This window comes from Aythya marila (assembly GCF_965140915.1).
Source record: "Aythya marila genome assembly, chromosome: 5".
NCBI classification, from domain to species: Eukaryota; Metazoa; Chordata; class Aves; order Anseriformes; family Anatidae; genus Aythya; species Aythya marila.
In genome coordinates this window covers 14,950,332-14,972,477 of record NC_139046.1, presented here as the reverse complement: position 1 = coordinate 14,972,477, position 22,146 = coordinate 14,950,332, and the positions used below count along the sequence as shown (strand labels likewise).

The 22,146-nt window shown below is 44.4% G+C and overlaps 1 protein-coding gene across 9 annotated transcripts in view; it reads right to left on the bottom strand.

The window, feature by feature from the left end:
• Positions 1-22,146, bottom strand: part of SYNE3 (spectrin repeat containing nuclear envelope family member 3) — a 73,902-nt gene that overhangs the window by 43,982 nt on the left and 7,774 nt on the right. For 3 of the 9 annotated variants that reach the window (XM_082761518.1, XM_082761516.1, XM_082761523.1), the window contains exons 1-2: positions 19,418-19,496; positions 11,023-11,106 (exon numbers count right to left, since the gene is read on the bottom strand). The exons of 1 other annotated variant lie outside the window; for it this stretch is intronic. In XM_082761518.1, coding sequence (XP_082617644.1) covers positions 11,023-11,104 — 82 coding nt within the window. In that variant the 5' untranslated portion in view covers positions 11,105-11,106; positions 19,418-19,496. Of the gene's footprint in view, positions 1-9,168; positions 9,185-9,573; positions 9,917-11,022; positions 11,107-19,417; positions 19,542-19,866; positions 20,978-22,146 lie in introns of those variants that run through there. 5 more of the 9 variants (XM_082761517.1, XM_082761520.1, XM_082761519.1 and 2 more) reach the window with 5 other exon arrangements.

The window sequence follows — 22,146 nt, the reverse complement described above, 5'->3', positions numbered from 1 at the left end:
CCATACTAAAACTTGACTAATAAGCACGAATCATAATGAAGCCCCCGAAAGTCAGCTCTACTGAAGTGAACAGAAAGATAACAATAGACAATAAATGGTTTTGGATTGCATCCTACAGCTACTGCCAGCCAAGCGTTCAATGTTTCTTGTAAATTAAAATGTTCTTCCTCTTTGTTTTTCAACACTGAAATATTTTCTCAGCACAAATCATGAGGGTTAATTATTGAATCAAGCTTGCTGCACGGGATTCAGTGCCAGAGCAGCCCCTTCCATTTCCATGAGATGATTCATGTGGAAGAAACTGCTCAGCGTGAGCTGCAGAGTATGGCTCTGGATGAAGCTGGACAAAGGGAGTTCTGTAACCATTTTAACTCTTAGCAGTTTCATCTTTACACAGGGGAGAGCCGTCCAATTCTTGTCCACTTGCAGAAAGCTTCTCACCATCCTGCTGATGTTCTTGCCTGTGATGTAAAAGGACTCACACCATATTAGATGTCTTCCCCTGTAGCTCCCAATGTATTTTGTTCCATGCTAGAGTCGGGGAAATGAGCCATTTGTGAATACAACGCTGAGGTCTGGCAACAGAAACAATCCAAATTGTTGCTCCACAGCCTTCAGTAGGCTTTATGCTCAACAGGTCACAGTAGAGAGAGAGAGAACTGTGCCTATGGATCAGGGCAGGTGTCCTACCTGCTACCCTACTCTTGGGTTTGCTGAAACAGAGGATGGTGCAGACAAGGGGAGCTGCACTGACATGAAGGAGGGAATTCTTCTTGGAAGGGGAGATGGCAGACAAGGCAAAATCCAAAGCTCTAACTCTCACAGCTAGAAGGCAATTTAAAACAAACAAACAAACAAAAACAAACAACAAACAAACAACAACAAAAAAAAGTGACCTCACGTTGAAAAGATTAAAGAATAGAACAGGATGTACTGGATTTAGTGAGGGTGGTGTGGTATGGGGCACCTACTCCCTCTCTCAAATAAACCATATGATAGGATATATAATTAAAGCTAAAATCATCATCATACGTCACAAGAGTCCTAAAGGATGAAGCAGGTTCATGGAGTAATGTTATTTTCAGAGGCTTGCTAGATTGCTGTGCCTTTCTCCAATGCCTGATCCAGAGCTGCTGTTTCCCAGCTGTCTAACTCACAGACAAGAGCACACGTCTCTGCAGCTGACTGGTCAACTCACTTGCACATTAACATTTCCCATTATATCCAGTAGCCACACAGGGAACCGTGCCCTAACACTTTGTTAAATACATACGTTTCTGGGCAAATGGTGTCTGAATGCTGGAGTACAAGCGGTGCTGATTCCAGGTAGAACAGGTTGTGAAATGAAAACTCCCGGTGTATTTGCTGGAGAGGCTCTGATGAGGACTGACATTCATTCCCTAGGAGAGGATCTATTCCTGGTAACATCCATATCATATTTAAAATTGGCTTCAGGACTCCAGTCAGGGACTAGCCCATAGAGACCATTTTGTTATTCTAGTCCCACTCCTTACACAAAGCACAGAGCAACCAAATAGGCTTAAGAAGTGCTGGAAAACCTACTGTCATCTTACATGAAGAAAACCCTACTCCCACTCTCCCCTCGGGCTGCTGTCCTCTGAAAGCAAGGATTTTCTGGCCAAAACCCAGAGACACAGACCCCCATCCCACACGCAGACATTCCTTGTACGTAGCCAACAGGAAGCCATGGAAAATGTTATTTCCATATTAAGATTACCAGTGTGCAAAGGAAGAGAAGCACTCCAGCTACTCCAGTTACTCCAGCTGCCTGCATAACATCATTTACTGATTTTTACCAACTAATTCATATAATACAGCACTGTAAAGACAATTAAATTTAGCATGAACTTTCACCCAGTCTGCAGGCAGATTTCATGGTGGTTATAAGCTGCAATAAGGGACAGGTTTGGGGAATGCCTGTGGAGATTGTGCCCTCCTGCTTCCTCCGCACTGGGCAGTCTGAGCCCAGCTGAATCAATCGGCTGCAGTGTCCTGGGGACTTCTCTCTTGGAAGCCTTCACAGGCATTAAAGGCATGGATGAGTTTCTACAGAGAAAGTATATTTTCTGACTTGGAAGGAAGAACAGCTACCTGAAATCTGGCAATGCCTGTATTTTTTTAAATTTTAATTATTTATTTTTGCAAGTAGTCCTAAAGTTGGATGATTACTGGATATAATGTATCAAAAATATAGAAATCCATTTCTTCTGCATCATTATGACTAACTGATCGAGCAGTTCTGCAGATGAAATACAGGTCAGTGCAAATACTACAAAGCAGACATAGCAGCTCCTGAAGCAGTGGTGCAAAGCCAGCACTCGCAGACCAGCCTGCAGCAGCAGCAGGCCACTGGGGCTCCCTGCACCACAGCACAACAGCTCCTGGCCCAGGGCACAGGCACCTGGACCCGCTGTGCCAAGGAAAGCCTCCGCTTCAGCACAGGTGCAATCCCCTGAGCAATTTGTACAGGATTATTTTTATCACAGTCTTTTACAAATGCATGTAGTGGCTCAAAACAGCATTTCATTTTAATGCCACTTGAATCACTGTATTAATTCATACTGTGGAAGGCATATTTATACTGCAACAAGCATTTAGTGTCTCTATACATATGCTACTAAGTGAGGGTAATAACTAAGCATAAGAAATTCTGGTATAGATAATGAGACACTGAGCAAAACCCAGTTTTATTTCTCCAAATGCAATAATGCAGTCACTTAGTAGAAGTAGGGAAGAAGCATGTTTCCAGGTGCTGAGCATAACTGCCTGACAACAGCTCCTGCAGACGTTACATAAAGCATGTTTGTGCTTCAGGAACAGGAAAATGTAAGACACAGATCAGCTCCAGAGTCCTTAAGCCCAACCTCTCCCACAACAACAGGCTTCCTATTTTCTCTAATCTCCCTCCATGGCCCCAAAGCACAGCTTGGCAGTGCCCAGACAGGCACACGTGTTTTGGTGCTGCAGAAGGCACAATGCCTCAGCCCAAATATCCCAAAGCAAAAGCAAGTCGCCAATCTGCTCAGCTCCTGAGCTGTGGCCTGCCTGTGTTAGGCTCAGCTGATGATGAGAGATATGGAGGCAGCCTTGCAACAAACACAATCCTCGAGCTGTCTTGGGGAGGACAAATTAATTAGCCAACTCCTTGGCATTTGTAGGTCCTTGAGCCTCAGGTACTTGGAGATGCCTGGGTCTCCACAACAGACCTGAACCACTGGAAGGAACAAAGTGTCCTCTGCATGATCCACTTGTGGGGCCAAATTCCTCTGAACATTTCCTCCTTAAGTGCTTTTACTTCAGCAGTCTTTCTAGTGCATCTAATCACTCTCACTAGGGTACCATGAGATTGTAATTCACCACCAAGAGCTGTTATTTTGCAAGAGCACTGCCTTTTTGGTGGTATTATCCTACTATTTTGCAATGTTTCATAGCGTACTTTTTTCTCTCTGCCAAGTCATGAAGCTTTTTTTTTTTTTTTTTTTTTTTTTTTTTTTTTTTTTAAGACCAGTTTCCAGAACCCAGTTCTTACAAAAATAAAAGAAACAAACAAGAATGCTGCAGGAAATTCAAATCACTCACCATTAGGGAGACCGTTTCCCAATTTTTGAAATACTTCAAACTTATCATAACCCTTTCCATTTGGTTTCGGGATTGCACGTGAAAAAGATTTGGAAAAACCCCACGTGGAGTATGTTAAATTTTATACAAACGCATGAGTAGGGAAGCAATTGCTGTTCTGGGAATTGTTTGGATCCTGGGATAATTTAATAACTCTTCAGGTTCTCTGGATATTGTAAAAGGAGCTCTGAGAAGGCGCAGAGCTGGGAGCTCTGGCTGGCCTTCCCAGAGCTGAATTACTGGTGGTCTGCTCCGGGAGGTGCTGTTTGGAAGCAGGACACCGGTAGCAGATGCCTTGCCAGGAGAGGCACACCCACGCGCAGCAGAATTAACCTGCCTGAGTAGTTGCAGATGCCCTCCAGGTTGTAAATAAAAGGTGTTGTTATTTCCAGCATAATCTTTTAGAGGCTCTAAACATTAATCCTATCACCTTGGCCATCTTCCAACACAGCCTTTTCCAGTGTTATTTGCCGCGAATGTTTATGACAGCCAGCAATTGTTTGCCCTAATTAAAGAGCTAGAGAATAAATAAGGATTATTATTTTTTTGAATAAACAAAAACATACGCAAGTTACAAGTATCCCCTTCAACCAAGGAATGCAAACATCATGAATGCATGCAGTGTTCAAGCATATCACAATCATTTCTTTTCCATAGGAATCCTAAGGCTAATGCATGGAATTCAGCTTCAACATGATCACACCAGAAAATTTTCTATTTGATTAAAAATTTAAAAAAAAAAAAAAAGGAGAGGAAAAAAAAACCTGTTTGTCAGACATGTTGTGAACCACGCTAACTCTGAAAAAGCCTATTTCTTTTCAACCATTTGTTTAGAAGATCAATTTCAGACTTTGGTGAGAGCCAGTGCAAATGGGATGTATTTTTGCTTTACACAGCTCTTCTGGAAAGTATAGATTCCCAGATCTAAGAAGTTATTTCCTAAAAAAAAAAAAAATGGATAAAAATTTTAAACTAGTTCTATTTTTGAATGGAATCATCATGTACAAGTCAGGCAGACCTAGGTGCTGGGGCTATCCTTCCACATCTGGTGCTTTCCTTGTCCACTAAGGGCATCTGCAAGAATGACCTCCAATAGATCTGACCAGGGCTCTTTTAATTTTATTATTTCAATCTTCAAGTCATATGGGATGAAATAGATGTCATAAGTGATGACTCAACTGCGACTCTTTGTCCTCTCCCTACACTCCATACCCATGCATTTCTGTATTCCCAGGTCAGTCTAGGAGACAGGCTGGTCTTCCATGACTCAGCTTCATTAGAAAGATACAGCATTTAGTCCTGGTCTAGAGTTTATTCTTATCACCACGGAGAGAGAGAGAGTATCTTTATGAGGTATCTGTCCATTTTAGATTTTGATCTAGCCCCACATTACTGAGGCATTTAACCAACCAGTTGTTCAGTCAGTACTTCATGCCCTTTATGTTACACCTCAGGTTCAAAGGTTTCTTGCCTATAGGCAATAAGGAAATCCTTAACCAGACAACAATGAAAATAGTATTTCAGATACTAGGCCAGTGGTATAAACACTGAAGAGAGTGGCTTCAAGCTTTTCTCATACATACCCCTAGAAGTTCATCTACAAAGAAGTAGATCTCTGTTTAGTGACTTCAGACCTAATGGCAACAGGCTTGCTTTTCCTGGTCATGTTTCACAGACTCTTTAGTCTGGGAAATCACAAGTTAAACACCTCTACTCTAAAACTTCATCAGAGATTCTTCGGATAAAGGGTATCTGCTTCTGAAATTGCCAACAGAGTGCATCTGCTGCTCTGTGAGTAATCTCCATCTTGTGAACCCCAACCCAGCTGTTGGAATAGGCTCAGTTTAAGCTTTGCTCAGCTCCTGAAGAGTTTTACCATCAGTCAGCCAAAGAAAAAGCACTACAAGCCAACAGCATTAGTCTCATGGTCTCTGGAGGCTGGAATTTATGTTTTTAATTATTTTCCATTTGTCTTCTACAGTCCACACGATCCCGAAATACCAGGTGCCAGTCACAGCACTGATATACTGACTAATAAACCTCTGCGATGTCTGGATCTTGGCTAGAGGTTGGTGAACAATTCAGAGTGAAAAATATACCTGATAAATTGTTCCTCTTTCACTGGTCATATATCGTGTACAGACAATGTAGTTTTCTCAAAGCTATGGCTATTCTTTACCATTTGCCAAATAAACTGTAAATTAAATTTGCTCTGTAGGCTATTCCCAAGTAATTCTTCCTTGAGACTCTTCATACCCCAGCTACACTGCTAAGTTTTGGTTCCCCATCAGAACCCTACTGAGAAATTGTCATCTTCAGCTGGCTAGCGGTTGCTCATGTCACACAGAAACTCCCAAGGGTCATTTCCACCGTCAGGACCCAAGTGGGTCCTCAAGCCTGGGTTAAGTACAACCAGCATGCTTTCACAGCATCCTGCAGTGGCCAGAAACACCCCACAGTTAGAAGGATAGCACCTCTGTCTGAAAGAGATTACAGACAACATGTTAGAAGGGGATCAGCAATGAAAGCAGGGCATCAGTGTGTACTTCAACTGTAGTTCGTGGTTTGACTCAGCTTTCCCCTGAAGGCAGAGATCCTCAGAGATCCTCTGGCCTTGCTGGGGCAGGCAGCCTCAGCAAGGGTCTGCAACATGCTGGGGCTCCGAAACGGTGCTCACACCACAAGAGAGTCATGGCACTGAACCTCAGGCTGTTTTATGGGACACCCTGAGCTAGGAGCGTCAGCCCTGCAATTCCTTGGGAAGCCAGGGTGAGAGGGGCACTTCCAGGCAAGGATCCATGCCAGAGATGGATGACTTCCTTCTGCAGGAATCCTGTGTCCTGAAGAGGCCTACAGTCATGATGTAGGTGCTCAGGGCTAGGAACTGTCAACCTGTCTCAGAGTCTACACCCTTTTCTGCCTCCTTCCCTCTTTCGCATAACTGTTTCCACATTTGGCTCTAGGGGTTTTGTGCCTAGAATTTCACCCCTCAAACATGTTATACCTTATTCAACCATCTGTCAGATACCTCTGCTTCTGAGTGATCAATTGTGTCTAAACTGAGAGCACTAGGCATAAGACCTTAAAACTAATAAACCCTGTATGTCAAGTATTTAGTAGCAATATTTGTTAGAAATAAAGTTATTTGTAAATAGTAAACAAATATAACTCTATGGGCATAATATCCATAATCCACTTCAGAAGAACAGCTGAAAGGCTAACTCCCCAAAACATAAAATTTCTCTGATCTATTTTTCAAATAGAGTTTGATTATTTTCAGGAGTTGGACTTGATGATCCATATAGGTCCCTTCCAACTCGGGATATTCTATGATGCTATGAAATCATTATCACCATAATGAGATATAAACACAGAAAATGTGAGATTCACTGGAATAATAATAATAAAAAGTAGACAAAAGTAATTAGGACAATCCTACTTTTAAATACTGAAGTTGATGATTAAAATAAATGTGTGATTTCCATAGGATCAAAGTAAATGACAATGGAAAAAACTTCCTATTTTAATTTTACCACACAAGAAGTGCTGTTTATATAAAGAAAGAGAAAAATGGTCACTGCAGGCAGGAGCTAAACCATTGAAATGCTGTCAAAGAAACACATCAGGGTAAGTAAAGTTAGACCCAGCCTGCCAGCATTTTGGACATAATTTGAAGTAACATTTGCACTAAGCTGATAATGCCAGGCTTTATACTGCAAAAAGACACTGGTTTGTGTTCAGACAAACCCCAGCTCTGGGGCAAACAAGGCCTGCCTCTGTTCCAAACAATACACTGTCAGAACTGCCAGCAAACTTATCCCCAAGCTTGTTACTCAGAAACAAAGTAGACCACTGCAGATCTGTGGCTCTAAATTAATTCGGAGTGGTTCAGAACATTTTGGGAATTGAATAAAACAGGCTGTTTTCCTGTGACTCATTTTTGCCTGAACTCTTGCAGTTTCCATGTCTTCGTCACCCTCCCACTGCACGCATTCGCCAGGCACTGTGGGTTACAGACCAAGAACGCATCTCTGCTTTCAGCTGCAGAGACCACTCCTAGAAGCTGCTGGAGCTTTTGTTGCTGTGAGGAGACCAGCACCTCGACAGCACACGTGGAAACCAGGGTTTCACAACCAGGAGGAAGCATGCCTCCTAGATGAAGCAGCGCTGCTGTTTTAGCAGTCTTGTTAGCCTATAGGACTGAAGTCCTATATTTATAAACCTAAAGGGGATTTCAACCTCCTCCTACTGAGGTTAATTAAAAACCAAACTAAGTGTAAAGTGGCAGCAGCGCTCAGCAGAAAGCTGTGTTGGTCAGCAGTCTACCTCTGGTGAGAAGGACCTGAGCTTATGTAAAGCTGCGATCACAGGTAATTACCTTGCTGAGCAGTCAGGGTAAAGCCAGTGCTTATTATTCTCACTCTTACATCACCCAAATTTAATCACCTTTTACAAATGTAATATTAAAAGAAATCAAGGCCTTTTTTTTTTTTTTTTTTTTTTAATCCCCTTATGAACATCTGAAAAGATTAGGCAGCTCAGCTCTATTTAGACTCCACTGGGAGCTCAGGGCCTACATCCTTGTGGCAACTTTGAAAATCCCACCCTAAATACAATGGGACACATCTGTGGCTGTCAGCCACCAGACATCTAATGCAGATACACGTTCAGAGCAAGTGGTCACATCAGCAGAGGATGTACACGCACACGCTGGCACATTTGACACACACACGCTTCCTGAGTGATGTGTCAGAGCACTGATGATTCTCAAACACTTAAAATCAGGAAAAGATTAAAGATACACATTTTTATAACCCAAGTAATTTATAATTCTTCTACAAGGAGTAATATACATCATGACACAAACTTAACTTGGATCTAAAAGAGTGAATCTTTCCTCAGCAATCTCCAAGGCCATCTTTTAAAGATGCTATATTTTAAATATGTTCCTTGTTATTTAATTCTCTCCTCACACACACACACTGTTTGCCCTTTGAATGCATAGTTCATGGTGCAGCAGAGCATTACTAAAGGTTGTTTCAGGAAACATGGGGAGCAAGTTATCACCTTCCCTGAGGAAAATGCACACATCTGCAATGGGACCACAGCTAAGCTGCAGCCCAGCAGACTCACAACTATCAGAAGGTTTGCACAAAGGGCTCAATGAACATAACACAAGTGACCCTGCAAGATGGGAATTATACCTCCTACTTAAAACATAACATTGAATTTCTTTAATCACTTTTTAATTTATCGCATACACCCAGGCCATGTTTCAACATGCCAAATACTGTGGTCTTTAGTTCCCAAACTTCAGGTAAGGCATCCCAGCAGTCCCAATGCTGGTGAACATTTTGAGGTTGTAAAACCCGATAACACATCCTGCATGTCAGCAACAGTCCTAGCAGATATTCTCTATTAGCTCCACTGGCTTCCCCTTATCTCTAGCCCCTGGCCCTGTGGTAGGTCCCTGCCCTACACGAAGGAATTCCTCATCCTGGTCTTAGAATATCATATTCAGGCACTCACAAAGCTGTTTATCTGGTTGAAGTTCATCACATAGTGCTCTTGTCCTCTCGGCCACCGCCCTAGGGCACTTCCACCCAGCAAAAGATGAAGCCTGGGCTTTCCCTGGAGACAAGTGCACAAATGGGCTGGGCTGCGTGAGTCACGGGCAACCATGCGGGTGTTGCCCAAGTGCTCGATCATTGCCCTCCCCTAGCAGAGTATTTCTATCTCCTTTTCATTACAATCCACATCCATGAAATGTCAAGGCACTTAGTAACTTTGATGCTTCTATCTCTCTGGCAAATTTAATGGAAAGAAGAAGTTCAAGAAGTTACTAGGAATCAAAAGAGAAACACATAGGCAGCATGGGCTCAGCAGTCACACTTCCTTATGAAATAAAAGTAACAAATCCTACAAAAACCTTACCAAAATCCCATAAGTTCTGCAAAAATGATGCGTAAAAGTCTGCGGAGATTTCCCCAGCATTCCTCTGCAAGTTTGCAGCACCTCAAGCTCAGCCTGTCTGCTGCTGGGCATTCAGTGAGAAGTTCAGCATGGCTGGCAACACCAGCGGGGCTGGTGCAAAGAGAAACCAGCGGCTTCCTCCTCACTCATGTCAGAGACAGCGCAGGATTTCCTCTCTGCCTTCTGCCGCATGGTAGGAGTGAAAGAGGGGATGAAAATGTAGAGATAAAACAGTCCAGAAAAATAAATAAATAAATAAATAAAATAAAATAAAATAAAATAAAATAAAATAAAATAAAATAAAATAAAATAAAATAAAATAAAATAAAATAAAGGGAGAAAACAAAAGAAAACCATCACGGTATGCTGCCACTGTTTCAAAGGTAATATTTACATAGCAATAATCCCCAAAACTATCAGGAGTTCAGGTCATCAACTAATAAGCTGGTTAATTCTGGAGGATTAATGCTTGAAATTATTATGCCTGACAAATGTTTGCTGAACAGGAATGAGTCCAGAATACTTGGCATGAAAACAAAAAAACAAAGCAGCAAGAAGCAAAAGTGCAGACAGGTACGGGTCAGCGCCAAGATTTTTTAGAAATCATTAGCTCAACCTCTGACATAATTATAACTTTATCTTCCACTTCTTTTTTCCTCTCAGCTCCCCAGTCCCTTCACAGACTGACACACTAATCTGGATTCTGCTCTCAGTTACAACCGTGCAATGTAAAGAAGAGGTCAGATGACATTTTCAGGCAATCCTGCTGCAGGCAAAATTTGGCTAAACTGAGTACATTTTGTATGCATTAACCATCATCTCTTGTGCTGGAGCACATGATGAATTCTCCATTCCTGATTCTTCCAAACTGTTGGAAAATATTAAGCAGCATTTTCCCTCAATTGATTATGATTCATCGGGGTATTTCTGCTGTTAGATATCATATGAATTAAAGCCCACTGCTGTTTAACCATCCTAGTAGTGTCAATCTAGTTAATATACGACAATGCCAAAACAGATCTTGCTTACACTCAAGCTAGTGTAAATCCTAAATGAGTGCACGTGGCCAACAAATCTCTAGTTGTACAGTTGCTGTGCATCCAAATTTGTACTACGCTGATCAGCATTCCTGAGAGTACAAGAAACATAAAGATGAAGGGTGGAGAAAATTGGTGAAAATGAAATGCAAGAAAAAAAGTTGGTCCAAATTCTACTTCCAAATTACAAGTTAGCTACAATTATGACCCTCTCCATCCATTTCTGTGGGCAGAATCAGTCACTTCACACATAGCATGGGGAAAAGCTGAAGACAGCAAAAAAGTTGGAACGAAAATCTAAGTAGAAGAATAACAGTGAGATAGAAACTGTCCATCAGGCTCAGCCTGTGGAGTTGCTAATACAGAGGATTACCTGAGGACCAGGGGTCCAAGCTAAGCCACATCCATCTGCAATGGTGACCACAATGTAGCCAGAACCACAGGCAGGTCCACATATCTGAAAGTCAAATCAGTTTCATTTTAGGATATGTTGCTGTTTGAAAGGCAGAATGTAAAATGCCTACAAATGAACCTCTTTGCAAGCTTCTTCCCTATTTTCTCTCTCCTGCAATAAATTCCATAGTCAGTGTGCATTTGCCATAGTCATGTTAAACAAACAAGCAAAGCAACTACAAAAACACTACTAGTTCTGAGGAAACAAAGCATATATATGGCTAGCATTAGCTGTACACAGTAGCTTCTAAAACATAGTAAGAAGCCTTCTCTTCAGATGGCTAACCTAGAAAGCAAAAGAGCCCAGCAGCTACCCTGGTGACTACAAATAGCCACAACCCGGAGGCAGCAATGAATGGATTAAACTAACAGTCAGAAATGCAGCACTCCCTATAAAACTTTCAGTAAGTTAGATCAAAACATAACATGTTTTGAAAGGAATCTGCAGCTTCAGAAAAACACACCAAATGTTCCTACAGCAGCTAACTTACCATTCCCTTCCTTCCCATCTGAAGGATGCTATTTTCAGTTTAGCAAGGGGTGGAAGAGTCTTTCCCACCCCTCAGACCAACTATGGGTTTTGTTGTGTTAGGAAAAAGCATTTGAATGGCACCTTCTGTAGCGAGATGTCTCCATCTTAGGTCATGAATTTACTCATATCATATTATAAAAAAGAAAAAAAAAAGTTGGAAGACTTTAGATTACCTGACAGTCTGTACACACTGCAAGGAGAAGATTTTTGCAAATGTAGCGTAACCCATGGAGTCAAAGGCCTGCACTGTCCCACTGATAAAGTGACAGTCCATACATGATACTCACTGCACACCAAGACTTTGCATCTTGGAACAGTCAGTGATGTACCAAGACCACCAACCATTGGGTTACAAGGATTACAAACTACCAAGTGTCGTTAGAGACCTGACAAACCTATGAAACCCCTGAGTAAGGGAAAGGAGAAGCAGTGTGAAAGATTTTCTTCTAAGAAGACCAACATGACTGTGGCATATGTTCCTACTATTCTACAGGGGCTGAGGTCCTAGCTGTAGGCAGCACACATAGAACAACTGTGGGATCCCCGACTCACAGAGGTTACGACCAAAGCTGAAGAGGCAGAGCTTGGGTACAGACAGAGGAGGAAGGCACTGGAGCAACAAGGCAGCATTAGTTGGTGTGAACAGTCACAGGCAGAGCAGCAGCAGCTTAAATGCTGTCAAATTTCCATAAACATGAGTTTTAAGGAGGAATCTCAGGGGTGGTCATGACATGATTTTAGGAATGATTACACATGAGAACAAGAATGTGAGAAAAAGCAGGGAAGTGCTCCAGTGAAAATCAAATGGCCATTAATTAGTTAGGCTGGCCAGAAGTGGAAGCTTGTCTCTCAGTAACAAATGGAAAGTAGCACGGGGACATATGGGAATGAAAATTTCTGTCATGTGGGAATGGCCTCTTTTTAACCATATTTTAATTCTGAATTACGGTAACGTTGGGATAAAAGGACTCTTCATGCAGTTGATAGTCCCCAAGGAATCTGTTTTGGAGATGCTGTGAAAGGACTTTTCAGAAAAATAACACCTACACCGAATATTCAGGTTGTCCTAAGGGCTCGGAGGTCCTGGTGGGGTGGCACAGGCAGGTGTCGGGTTGTTGACTTCTTTCTGGTACAATTTCCCACTGTGTAAATAATGAATCACTAAGCAGAAGCTAATCACTAGGCAGTGCCTAATAATTCAGGTGTCCCACCTCCAAGCTGAGCAGCTGAAAGATGAGGTTAAGGGAGGCATTACACTTTGCCCCATTCAACAAGAAAAGAAGTATTTTGACTTTATTTCATGGCATAAAAGCCAAAGAAACAAAATACAACACAACAACCCTCACCCCCCCGCCCCCCCCCCCCCAATACACACACCAAACCAAACCCTGAAAAATGCCAGATCTGATCTGAGGAAGATGTGGGTTAGCTGTTGGTATAGTTGCTTAACTGAAAAACTCATCCATTAGCAAATCCCCAAATAATTAAGGTGTAACCTAAAAGAGCTTCACAAATACCACGGTGACAGACAGCACAGGAAAGGGACACTACAGAAAACAATTACATCTGGAGCACTGAAGCTGGTTATTAGCATTCAGATAAATTCCAGAGCACTGACTAACTACAGCTATTCAACACAGGCAAGACTTTAAAAAAAAAAAAAAAAAAAAAAAGGATGTGACTTTTAAAGTATTGGGATTAAGAGGGTTTATGTAACTACTTATAGAAATGTTTATAAACATCTTCAGCTCTTTCATCAGGTATCAAATGCTTGCTCTGCAGCCCCAAACAACACTAACAGCTTGCCGCTATAATTAAGTTTTCTCACAACACCCAACAGCCGGAAAAGCAAGCAGTAGAGGTGTGAAATAAGGTGATGCTGAAAGCAAGAGCATCTCTGGGGCTGCTGGTAGCCCCTGTCCCAGGCAGCCCCAGGTAAGTCCCATCAGGGTTAAGGGTTTACAAGCATTACAAGGGATGCCTCTAAGGGAACATCTGAAGAAGAGAGATTTTGCAAACAGACAGGTGTTCCTCCCCATCTTCTGTGGCTCTGGAGAAGGCACCTGGTGTTGCAAGCAAATCAGTGATGTGGGCAGTGAGGTCCAGGCTGATAGGAAGGTTGCAGAAGCCAGCCATGCTGCGGACAGCCAGAGAGGGCACAGCTATGACCACAGTGCATGACCCTGCATGCAGGCAGCCTGCCAGGCAATGCCAGCGACACGCTCCTGCACATTACTTCGTATGGCCATAGTACCACAGAATATCCCGAGCTGGAAGGGGCCCACAAGGATCAGAGTCCAACTCCTGGCTCCACACAGGACTTCCCAAAAATCACACCATGTGCGTGAGAGCACTGTCCAAATGCTTCTTGAACTCCAGCAGGCTCAGTGCTGTGACCACTGGCCTGGGCAGCCTGTCCCAGTGCCTGACCACCACCTCAGTGCAGAACCTTTCCCTAACACCCAGCCTGGCCTTCCCCTGTCCCAGCTCCATGCCCTTCCCACAGGTCCTGTCGCTGGTCACCAGAGTCTACTTCCCCATCATTCTCTTTTTTCTTTCCTCTTTGTCTCCCTACTCATTAAATTATTGATTCTACAATTATACATGAGCTTCTCCTCAGGCAGGGAGCAATCATTTTGGGGATCTCCCTACCAGGACCATTTTTCTGACAAGGACTTGCAGTACAGTACTAGGAGCTTGGTCCCATTGGCATTGCATTCTCACTGAAGTGAGAAGCAGTCATGCCTGGAGCAAGATTTGAAAAGCCAAACAATCTGGGTAAAGAAGTTATTTCTACACTGTAGAAAATATGCAGTAACTAAAGACCAAGGACACAAGGAGAGGGAGAAAGGTTCTGTAATAATTTGAAGCTTGAACAAATGAACGGAGAGGCTTGAATTTATTTTCCTTTCTATTAGGTCAAAGGTGTTTTCTGTAACCTAGTGTCTCACACCAATAATATGCACCCACTGCTGTAACAACTAAGGCAGTCAGCATAATCTGCGAACACAGGGGAAAATTCAAAGCTCTGGTGAAGCCAATGGCAATATTGCCACAGAGCCAAGATTTCTCCTGTGGACTTAAAAGACAAGCTAGCAAGATTTTTTTTCTTTGGGTGTTCTCTTTATCTGGAGATCTAAATTAACGTGAGCATTTCTCTGGCATTTACTGAGCTAGCACTATTAGCTATGTATGTTACAAAGAGCCCGTGCTCAGCCTGCTCAGTTCCACCACTGCGGCTATAGAGCGTTCTTGCTGACTTAAACACAGAAAATCACCTATATTTGTCATACTCTGTCATCTGCCATTCATATAACCGCTACCACATTCCCACAGGGCCTCAAGAGCACTTAAGCAGAGAGACATGCATCAGGAGAAATCAGTCATCTAAGTTACAGGAAACGTACAGCTTGGGGAAGAACCAACGGCTTCAAAGATTGGTTTCTTTCATTTACTCACAGAATTTCCTCACATGATGCTGCCTTTCCATATGACAGACTTGAAAATGCAGTGGGTACATCAATGTCTGTTCACTTTCCATCTTCAGCTTCCCTGAGTTTCTTCAGGCTGTACTGACAGTGGATTGCAAAGTCTGGATAATGACCAGATATTACGCCTCTTAAGCTATTCCTGTATCACAGACATGTTTTTCTGCTAGGATTGCCTCATTATAATGGTTGGAAAATAAATGACAAGCATGTAATGCTTTAACCATGTGTCACTGCTATGTAAGGTGGAGGGAACAGTCAAAAGTAACCCTTACACTTTTTTATAGTTTAACTTTTTATTGCTGTTGTGTTCATCCAATGGATTTAGTAGGTGAGTCACAGAATCTCAGAATGGTTTGGGTTGGAAGGGACCTTAAAGACCACCTGGTGCCAAACCCCCTGCCATGGGCAGAGACACCTCCCACCAGACCAGGTTGCCCAAAGCACCATCCAGCCTGGCCTTGAACACCTCCAGGAATGGGGCACCCACAGCTTCTCTGGGAAACCTGTTCCAGGGCCTCACCACCCTTTGAGTAAATAATTTCTTCATGATGTCTAATCTAAACCTACCCTCTTTTAGTTTAAAGCCATCACCCTTTGTCGTATCACTGCAGTCGCTGATAAAGAGCCCTTCCTCAGCTAGTTCCTCCCCAGAGTCAGTGTTCAATGGTCTTGTAGAGTAAAAGCTTTCATTTTGGCTTTTAAATCCACTACGGGTCATTTACTCTGTCCTACCCAAGACACCTCTGACCTAGACCTAGCTCTCACAACATAGGTGCCACACGTGCTGGATGTGCCCTGTTAGATGTTAGCCTCCCCTTTCACAGATGGGGATGCCAATGCTCTCAGTAGGGTCTGTCTTCCCAAAGTAGTCTCTAACAGGTGGTTCCAGACCCAGTGACACTTTAAGCACCCAACATCATTGGTCCCACTTCAAACCTGACTATATGTGCTCACCCAACACCACAAAGCAATCTGTGGCATTTCTGAGTCAGTCTCATGTATTAAGAGGAGAAGGATGACTGTGTGCTCAGCAAAAGCCAACTCGTACATTTGGGAGTCATGAATTACAGCCTTGAGGTCTGCACTTCTCACTCAGCAGAACCACGCAAACACTTTTAGGAGAATTCATGAGAATTCAAGTTGTATACGCCAGCCTGGATCAAAACAATACTTACAGATACACTTGTTCTCTAAAATCAAGTATTGTCAAGGAGTTTTGAAGAACATTTCTCACTCCACTAAAGATGACTTCCCAAATAATCTTTTAATCCCAAGAGGCATGACAGTGAAGATTATAAGCTGCTATTACTCAAGCAGTGGGAAGAATGTGTCTAGGAAAGCAAGCCAGCAAATTGGGCTACTGGTCAGACTTGTCACGGCTCCTGATGAATTCCAGCATCCCTGGGCAAGCAACACAGCATTGCTCCAGTTTGCTCCGCTGCCCCTTAGATACAACAATACTCACCTGTCTCAGAGGAACCCAAAGGTGGGTCCGATCACTTTTCTACTAAAGCCAATGTTATTAAAGCAAAGTTATTATTATTAACTAATATAATAGGGGTAGCAGCGTGAGGTCCTACATATAGTGTGTCTAGGATTCACTGGTGACAGGCACTATATTTGTATAACAGAGATACTAATGCTAAGTATAACCCAGCACAGGCTACCCCACACGGGCCTCTCATTCATCTTGTGCTCTCAAGTATTGCTGTCATCATTCTGAAAAGACTTCCTGCATACAACAACAGTAAAAATAGTTATTTCATCTTTTTAATACCACTAAAGAAGCACCAATCAAGAATAAAACAAGCAAGCCCCAACTCGGTATCTGATTTCCACACAAATTTTAACCTCATGGTTGTCCTTGTTTCTTGCGATCTCCTTCAGTTTCTCTCACCATATTATTCCATGCATCTGTTCAGTGAAATCCCAAGGCTGAAATGGCAACTTAATCCTCAGCCTTTTAAAGTCAAAGCATGAATCCCCCTGAAATCCCTTGCTATGAAGGACTTCATATCAAGCTCATGTCTTCAAGTATAATATATAAAAGATCCCTGCATCAACAGACATGAAACCTGAGTCCTGCCAAAATAAAGTAGCAAGTCCACATCACGTTTAAAATCACCAAATTTTGTCCCTTGTAATACAATTAAGCAACATTCAGACAGATAGCGACATCAAAGATTGCTTATTAACCTGGCATATGGGGTCAATGAGAACGTCCTTCCCTATCAAACAAATTTGCAATCTTTATCTTGACATTGAGGTGGGGCAACTTTGGGCAGCGCAAGTTAAACACCCCAGAACTCACAGATCTGTGAGTCACTTCAGTTGCAGGTCAGTGTGTTGCTGAGTCATCAATTCTCATTGACGCCAATCACTTACAAGATGCACGTGCACGCAAATAGTAAGGGATAGATAAAAATCTTGTTTCCAATAGAAATTATGTTGAAAGTTGAAGGCCAGTTATCTTTACGGAAGATGTAGGTGCTAGGCCTAGAGCATCTCCCCAGGTAGGGGCACTGGTTTGCAAAGTCACATATGTGGAAGTGCAGCTGCATCCCAAGACTGAGCACCTACAAGTGTCCACAGAGGTTTTTCAGGATGATTTAGGAGCCACAGAGAACTGGAGGGAAGAAAAATGGCTTACACAAAAGTAAAGGGAAGGTGCTCCTTTCCATGTGGTCAGTGCATGAAGGCCAGACAGAGGACATATGTGCTGTGAACTAACAAACACAGTAGAAGTCTTGACCAGGATGGGAGGGAAAGAAGGAGCAGTGAAATACGAGACTAAAGGAAAGAATTGAAACTAACTTATGAAAGGGCAAACGCCATGGCACTACACCCTGAAAGGCAGCAAGGTCTGCCTTCCTTGGGAGCTTGAGAAGGCTCAAGATCTGATACTTCATGAGGAACATGAAAACAGTGCCGTGTGTAAGGGAAAACTTTTTTTTTTCCCCTTTTTATTTTTTTTCCTTTTTTTTTGTTTGTTTGTTTGTTTTTAATAGCGAGACCATCAGCTTAGTAAGGTTCCACTTCCCGATGGACAGTTTGCAGGGAACAATGCTCCCATGACTCACTGCAAGTTTGCATCTGCTTGAAATAAAAGCTGCCAGGGGACTGCAGCGGATTACATTTCTTTGCTTGCTCACACACTAGGCAACCAGAGACCATGCCAAGCCAGCGTATGTTTCAACGGCTCATGGATTTGAGACACTTTTAGAAAAAGAAAGAAAAAAAATGAAAAGCAACCAATCAGCTTTTAAAGCTTTGCTACATTTTTTAAAATTCCTTCCCCAAAACCCAGCCACTGTGTACAAAGGTTTTCAGATGGCACGCAGCGTGCCAAAGGCGAACAACATCCAGAAGTAGCAGCAAGGGGCTGGTAAGACTATAGCAGTGATACCGTTTTTCATTAATGTTATAAGATATCAAAGCTTAGATTCTAGGGAAAAGAGAGGGGAGGCATTCACTGTTTCGATAAACTTGTAAAAGGGAGCACAGCCCTGCAACGCTCATTTGTGCAATTAATCCTTGTGTATACATGAGCAATTCCTGTCTGTGAACATGACATGAGCAAAGCTCTTCCCAGGAATTGAGTATTCCTGGACTAAGACCTGAGTTCATGCAGGTCAAACCAATAAACGTTTGGAAACAAAATCGATGGCGGGAACACGCCCATGAGAAACCGAAGCCTTACTGCACATTGGGGCTCGGGGGTCATACTACATACTCCATGCTGTCATACAACAGCTCCATACTGTCATACTACATCCTACATGCTGTCATACTACAGCGGTGCGGGGTCTAAAAGCGAGGGTAGCAGCTCTCTCAGCCAACACGGGATCCCTTCTGATCGCCTAGGGAAAGGGAAGGGGGACGAGGGCAGACCTAGGGGGTCGGGGCAGACCTAGGGTACCTTTGACAGATGCGCAGAGCACAGACAGGCGGTCACAAACCGCACCGGCGTCCTGGCCGCGGCCACCGCACGCTGCCGAAATGTGACAGCGCCCAGCCCGGGGAAGGAGAGCCCGACATCTGCGGGGCAAAGTTGCGAGCCGCCGCCGGGCTGGCGCTCCTTTAGGGACGCGGCTTGGGGGCCGCGGTTGAAAGGCGCTCGGTGGAAGCTGTCACCGGGGAGCTGTTACCGGGGAAGCTGTTACCGGGGAGCCTTGTGCCGCCGGGGGGCCGTGCCTCCGGACCGTCACGGCCGCCCGGGGAGCCCCACGGAGCCCCGTCCCCCCGCTCCCCCCCGGTCTCCGGGCAGCGCCGCAGGCCCGCTCCCCGCTCACCGCCGCGGCGCTCTCCGCCGCCGCCGCGCGTCCCCCGCAGGCAGCCCCCGAGCAGGGCCGGCGGGGCTGCTCCTCTCCGCTCGTCCTGCGCCCGCTTCGCCCTCGGCCGGGCCGCCCGGCCCCGGCTGCCAGCGCGGAGAGAGCCCGCCCCCGGTACCGCCGCCACCAACACCGCCGCCTCGGCTCGGCCCGGCCCCCCCCCGCCGCCGCGTTATGTAAGGCGGGCTGCGGGGAGCCCTGGCGGCGGCTCGGGCTCGGGGCTCGGCCCCGGGGGCAGCTCGGCGGCGCTGACAGGGCCCCCCCCGGCGGTGCGGGGGCCGGGGGAGCGGCGGCAGCCCGCCTCGGGGACCCTGAGGGGCCGCGACCCCGCGCCCACCCGGCGAAGTTTGACAAGTCGAGTAGTGCAAAAATCAAAGGAGATCGGACCCCTTCCCTCCCCTTCTCCTCACCTTTCGTTTTTGAGCTGACAGGCTTCGTGCTGCTTGGCTGGTAAAAGGAAATGAGCGAGAAAATAAAAAGGTGAATTTCTCACAAAATCGTATTTTGGAGCTATGAGAATCACCAGGCACTCCAAGGCTCATCACACAAACGTGAACGTGCATTTAGGTGCAGGGCAACCCACTCCAGCTCCCTGAGAAGACCCCCGGAGAAGACCCTTTCTACCGAAGGCAGCAGCATGGCCAGCACTTTGCCAGCTGCTCCTAACTGAAATAACCCCAGGTCACCGCAGGCAGTGCAAACAGGGATTCACCTGGGTGCAAGGACAGCTACAGCTGGAATCTGAAAACAAAACAAAGCCCAGGGAGCAAAAACGTGTGGGATTCAGGCGATTCTGTCTTCTGTAACCAATCCAAGGAAAAAATCTACTGTATATGCCCAAGTTAGTGTGGAAAAATCAGTTAGAACAGAAAGCAAGCAGTGGTGGTAGGCTGCCAGCCACGGAGCAGGCTCTGAAGCCAACCGCAGGCAGGGGAGTGAACGTTTTGTACTCAATCTACAGCAGCAAAGCAATCATCACATCAAGCATGCACTGAGCCACGGGGAGGGAGGAAGAAAGACTGAACAGCTTCTTCATATTTGAACAATAATATAATGTAAACAAACTGAGCGTGTGAGGCTTTTCTCTACTTCACAAGGCACAAAAATGCACTCCTTGAGAGAGGCTATCTTACTGCCCTCTGCTGCCGACACCTCGCACAGTTATCTGCAGAACGAGCAGAAAAACAGGCCAGCAGCGATAAACGTCTCTGAGCCACACATAGCGTCACTGCGGCCAGGAGCCTCTAGACACACGGTTCAGAAGTGAGAAGCGGGTGAGCTCCAGAGTCAGCGGGAAGCAAGGGCTGAGAGCCCTGCCGTGCTGCCAGCCCTCCTGATGCCGCACAGGTTCAAGCAGGCCGGCTCACACCAGTAATGATCCCTGCCAGGGCAGCCTTCTGGGGCTTGCTTCTACCCACAGCCAGGTGTCTGGGAAGATCAGCCAGCCACGTGTCAACACAACCTTACTTGGAATAACTCTGTATTTAAGTTGCTCCCAAGCCATCAGGAACCCCTGTCCCTCAGTGGAAAGGTTAATGGAAATTTTGTCAGAATTTTATGGTGAGACTTTTTTTTTTTTTTTTTTTTTTTTTTTTTTTTTTTTAATCTGGTTCTGACCTTGAAGCACTGAATCACTGGATGCCTGGGGTGGGTCCGGTAGTGGCATACTTTGGGGTTATTATGATCTTCAAATTGTCACTGAGGGGGAACTGAATGCTGTAATCGCCCTATGTTTGCAGACAAGCTTGTCACCCAATGTGGAAAATCTCATTTATTTTGACTTACTGTTTACTTGAAGTTTGTATCACCGGTGTGTAAAATTGCATCTGTGCAACCACTTGCCTCACAGTACATTCAAAGTTGATTATCTCTTAATAAACTTTAGAACAGTGAGAGGGATTGCACACAGTCCAGAGGGCTGAACTCCACAAGTAGATGATACAGAATAGAAAATCTTATCTATGATTTTGCCTTGGGAAAACTGGCTGTCGCTAAAGTACATGAGCAATCCTTACTGGCAGCAATACATTTGTAACAAAAAACCACCCCCTAAGAAATGACTTGGTGCACCTAGATCTTTTGAGTCCAAACTAAAAACAGTCCCTTGTGCTCAGAAAGCCTGCCGATAGTGGACAATGCATCATTATACTTAAAAACACTGCGTGCATTAAACTCCCCTTTTGCATTTCCCCATGCGGAGGCTTTCATGGCTCTGATTTTACTACCTTGAACAGCTTTGTACGTGCTGAGTTAGAAAGACCAATACACACAGGCAAACAGCAGGCATTAGGTAAATGAGTATTCAGTGCATTATCCAAACAACATAAAGCTGCCCACACACCTCACCTAAACAACAAAGGAGAGGTTAGAATGCCTGAAATTAGAATGGAAGGGTGGGGAAGCTTCTGAAAAGGAAAGAGCAGCAGCTCTTTTTCCTTAGAAGAAAGGCATATGCATTTAGAAGCCATTTGCTCAGCCTCAAAACCAAACCGCAAATAGTTGTCAGTGAATATGCAGCATTTTCAGACATTTCCTGCGATGTGCAAAATGCCCATGAGACTGGGTGGGAAGCACCAAATACTGCTACTGACATGCAAAAGCAACAATGGTGTTGGCATGGTTAATCTGCAGGAAGAACTGCACAATATCTTTAGGACAGCAGAGAAGCAATTATAATGCTGCAGGGTAAC